Source organism: Chenopodium album, chromosome 12, assembly GCF_948465745.1.
Source record: "Chenopodium album chromosome 12, dcCheAlbu1.1, whole genome shotgun sequence".
Taxonomy (NCBI): Eukaryota; Viridiplantae; Streptophyta; class Magnoliopsida; order Caryophyllales; family Amaranthaceae; genus Chenopodium; species Chenopodium album.
In genome coordinates this window covers 13,228,554-13,233,027 of record NC_137845.1, presented here as the reverse complement: position 1 = coordinate 13,233,027, position 4,474 = coordinate 13,228,554, and the positions used below count along the sequence as shown (strand labels likewise).

Below are 4,474 nucleotides of genomic sequence, written 5' to 3'. Positions count from 1 at the left end.
TGAACCATTAAATGAAAATATAGTTCTGGCTAAGTAAAATGCATTACATAGGAATGTATGTATCATACTACATTTTATGTATCACTACGCAAAATCGTGCAGTAGAATGTAAGTATCCTATCGAACAACAAAATATGATGTTTGAACAATTTGAACAAGATGATATGCCTGATAATCCTAAGCGAAAAGTTCTGATGTGAAGCCACTTTTACCTCGCTAATTGAAGCTTGTTCATTTCTTCAGGGCTCCACAGTGTCAGTTGTATATATCTAGCCATTAATTAGAAAGAACTATAAGGCACTTCTCTTTCTCGATTGACTTCTTTGCTCGTTCTTCCACGAACTCTTAGCAGCTTCCGCAGAAGCACCATTTGAGTCCCCTTCACCTTCTTTAGGCTTCGAGAAGAAAGGATCCCACTCGTGATATCCAACTTCTCTTTGGCCTTCGTCTAGAAGGGCATATTTCCAACTATTTTCCTCGATAAAGTAATCATACTCTGTCCTCCCTTGAATGATGTTCTTTCTCAACCTTGTAACCTTGTTTATAACTGCCTGCACAGATACATCGAAGGCATCTGAAAGGGTCTCTAACTTAGAGCGAGGATCAGCATATATCAAACTGGGTATGAGCTTGATGACTGCCTCTCTCATTATCTCCACCTGTTGAGGAGGTATTTGCCGTAGTGTTTCCTCAATGCTGAGATTATTCTTACGAACATCATTCTCGGAAATGAACACAGAATAACTCGAGAAATTCTTGGGGAGATGCCATGTATATTGGGTGTATGCTGAACCAGGATGGAAAAACACAGGTATACAACCTGCCAACATTGAGTCAAAAGCTGATCTCCGAGTATATGAATCCCCTTGAGGCTGTAAGCAGAATAGGGAACTCTGAAACATCTTCATAATGCTACTTGGAGAATGACACTTACTCTCTCCAAAATCACATTCCAAAAGCTTGCACGCCTTTGTGCTCCTGCATTGATCAATTAATTGACCTCTAATTGATTTCGGATTCCCAGGTCTAGGCGCCCCAGCAAAAGAGAAAAGATATTTTCTATCTAGCTTCCTCATCCGATCTTGCCAATCAAACACATCAGCATCCTTTGCAGGATGGAAGTAGGTAGGATACGGTATAGCAAAATCATTTGCATTCCAGGGGCTAGATTCTACCACCAACATAGACATGTTCTTAGCTGCAGGCAAAAATAGAAGCTTGCTACCCCAATCATTTTCATCTTCCGATAATCGTCTGAAGTCCCAAGTGATTCTTCCTGCAACTAGAAAATGATCCCTTCCATCCATTATTTTCCACTCTGGCCTTTTCATCAGCCAATCAACCAATTCCAATGAAGCAGCATCCCTTCTCGATATATTGTAGCCCCAAAGATACCTGGCAATATCAAACCCAGCATAGAAGGGTACAAATATTGCTGCAGCAATTGAAGAATCCTTCGTAATGCACTCATACTGCTTCATCCGATTATTGAAGATCACATCCACCGCAAACTGATTCGTTGCATACCACCCAGTTTCCGAGAACACCCCCTCTATATTCTCAAGTGGAGGACCAAGACCAGCATTGGTGGTATACTTGCACATATTAGTCCAAAGACTCAAGCTCCTACACTCCTTAAGCATATCATCATTGAACTTCGGGGGAAGATCATGAACATAAATGTACCTCCCACCACAAGGATCACTCGTATTCTCAGCCGTCCTCAATGCACTCATAAACGGAAACTCTGGAGGAGATTCAACCTTAGGGACTACCTCATCCTTGGGAGTAGGATCACTAGTCCTCGATCCAACATCTATTTTACGATTACTCACAGATGAAACATCCTCATGCTCAACCTCAACCTCATCATTACCCCCCTCATTTGCACCACCATTGCCACTCCCCTCAGACGGCTCAGACTCATCCGGTAATGACACCTTGGAGGGATCATCAATCACCTCATTCTCATTACCATCACTAGTTGACTTTACAACATTACTCGAAACCGGAACATGGGTAGGTTCAATAGGTACAGGATGAAACGATTCGATTCTAATCGGATTCGATTGCAACGAATTTGACTCATTCACAGTACTACCTCCTAAAACAACAAAATGAAAATACAACAACAAACTCCAAAACAACACACACAATGAACTCAATACACAAAGCCTTTTACTATGATTCTTTACATTCCCTTTCTCCATTTGATACGGAAATGATCCAACCGTCCAACGCCGTCTCATTACACACCCCAACACCACCTTTCACCACCAGATCCCAATCCCAAAACCCTAACTTCCCCTTTAATCAATTTACTAACACAATCCATAAAAAAACAATAAAACCCACTAAAATTCACTGCCCAATCATCAAAACCCAGATGGGATTTCTTCACAATCAGTATAAAATTGATTTACAAACTCAAATAAAGTACAAATTTGAGCAAATCAAGCAGAAATTATACAAGTTAATCACAGTTTTTCAAAGGGTACCTTGAAAATTTGAAATATTTACACAATCAGTGCAAGAACTTGATCAAATTCAAGCAATCAAGGTGATATGGAGTAAGCAGATTGAAGATAAGAGAAGAGATAGAATAACTTACAATGTTCATGCAATGAAGTAAATGAAGAAGATATAAAGTAGTAGAAAAGTAAATGAGGAAGAAAATTCCAGAAATGGCGGAGGAGAGAGAGAGACAAAGAGAAAGAGGGAAGAAAATGGGAGAAGAGGAAGTGGAGAAGAGAGTATAAATATGGCGGAAGGGCGGCTCACGTTAGATTTGTGCGCCGTATGAGATGGGAATTTGTCGGTAGCCGGTTGATTCGTGGACACGTGGCAGATGACGTCAGCTCCGTTGCTAATTAAGTTTTTATTTTTATTTATTTTTTTTCGGAAATGGAAGTGTGAGGAATTGTGGGAGATGAATTAGTGGGAGCATGCAATTTAATTTTGCTTTACCTAATTGACTTATTCTTATTACTACTCCCTCCGTACTTTTATTAGAGTCTCATTTCACATTTTTCATGGGAATTAAGGTTTTTTATATTCCTAAAATCATGTGATTGGAAGTATTACATTACATTAAGTGCATTAAATAACATGTGAGAGAAAAAGAAAAAAAAGGTTAATCAATGCTAAAAAAAAAGAAGAAGTATCTATAAAGAAGAAAAAGAATGAGTAGAGAGAACATATGTTGGTGGATTAATAAATGCCAAAAATATTTGGCACAAAAAATCAGTGAAAAATGAGGATAATTTGGGGATTAAATTAAGAGAATGAGTTTAATTAAAATTGTAAAAAACCAATTACTATAAAGGGAAAGATTCTAACAATGGGACTTTAATTTTGATTTGCCAAAAAAGAAATAGTGGACTCTAATAAAAAGATGGAGGGAGTATTCTGATTAAAATCAAATCAAATTAAGTAGATAGGATGATTCTTATTACTACAATGTTATAAAGATAATAAGTTTGATCACAGAATTACTTTTTAGACCAACTAAGGCTTAAAAGATTTAGATAAGATTTTAACCTTATGAAATTCATCATTTGAGAAGGTTAAGAGAATATATAGCAATCGTTCACATAAAATTAAGGGTGGTAGTATTGTAATAATCTTCTAATACGAAGTATTAAGAATATATGTATGTATGTATTTCAAGAGAAAACTAATAAGTGAACATGATTACTGTAAATAAGTGAATATTAGGTGAATAGAATGTACCATAAGTGGTAAATGTAGATTGTATAGGTAACAAAGGGGGGCATGATCCACAACCTAAGGAACACTCACTAATTACTAGATTAGCATATTTTAATCTAAATCTAATTCTTAATGCATTTTCTTGTTTTGAGAGCTAGCAACCAGATTTGCATGCATATTTTACTTTAAATCTAACCTCTAATTTTTCCTATGTTTTGAGAGCTAGATAGCCTCAAAAGTTGAAATTATTATAAGATGATTCAAAATTTGGGATTATATAATGACTAAATGAGTACATTAGATTTAGGATTAATTCTATCAATTTTTCCTAAACATATAATTAGTGAATTAAACAATTTTCCTTTGACAAAATTATTTAAAAACAACATATCAACCTTGCATGCAAATAAGTGTCGGCGCGTTTGTCTTAGATCTCAAAAATAACGGAAGTAGTAATTTTGTTTGCTTCCATTAAAGAATGATGTACTACTGTAGCCTTATTCACAATGTTGGAATCTACTCCGAAATACTACAATACTATACTATGCACCGATTGATTTTTTTTAATAAGGTCAAATTTCATGTAATTGACCATATATTTTTTTTAATTATGGAGTATTATATAAGATCAAATATAAGTATTAATATTATCATCTTGAATCTTGTTTGAATTTTTTCATGTATATATTAACCATATAACTATCTTTATTAGTTCCGTTCAAAATATTTTTGACTGACAAACAAGATGTAAAATGATGCAAAT

The 4,474-nt window shown here is 35.7% G+C and overlaps 1 protein-coding gene across 1 annotated transcript; it reads right to left on the bottom strand.

Annotated features, from left to right (window-relative positions):
• LOC145570366 (xyloglucan galactosyltransferase MUR3-like) lies at nucleotides 1–2,723 on the bottom strand. Its single transcript, XM_081629419.1, has one exon. It carries the CDS (start codon nucleotides 2,247–2,249, stop codon nucleotides 291–293), a length of 1,959 nt encoding a protein of 652 aa, XP_081485545.1. The 5' UTR covers nucleotides 2,250–2,723; the 3' UTR covers nucleotides 1–290.
• Nucleotides 2,724–4,474: the final 1,751 nt, after the last annotated feature.

What these genes read in the sequence shown, in the direction of transcription:
- LOC145570366 (XM_081629419.1), bottom strand. Translation starts at nt 2,249, where the DNA reads ATGAGACGGCGTTGGACGGTTGGATCATTTCCGTATCAAATGGAGAAA.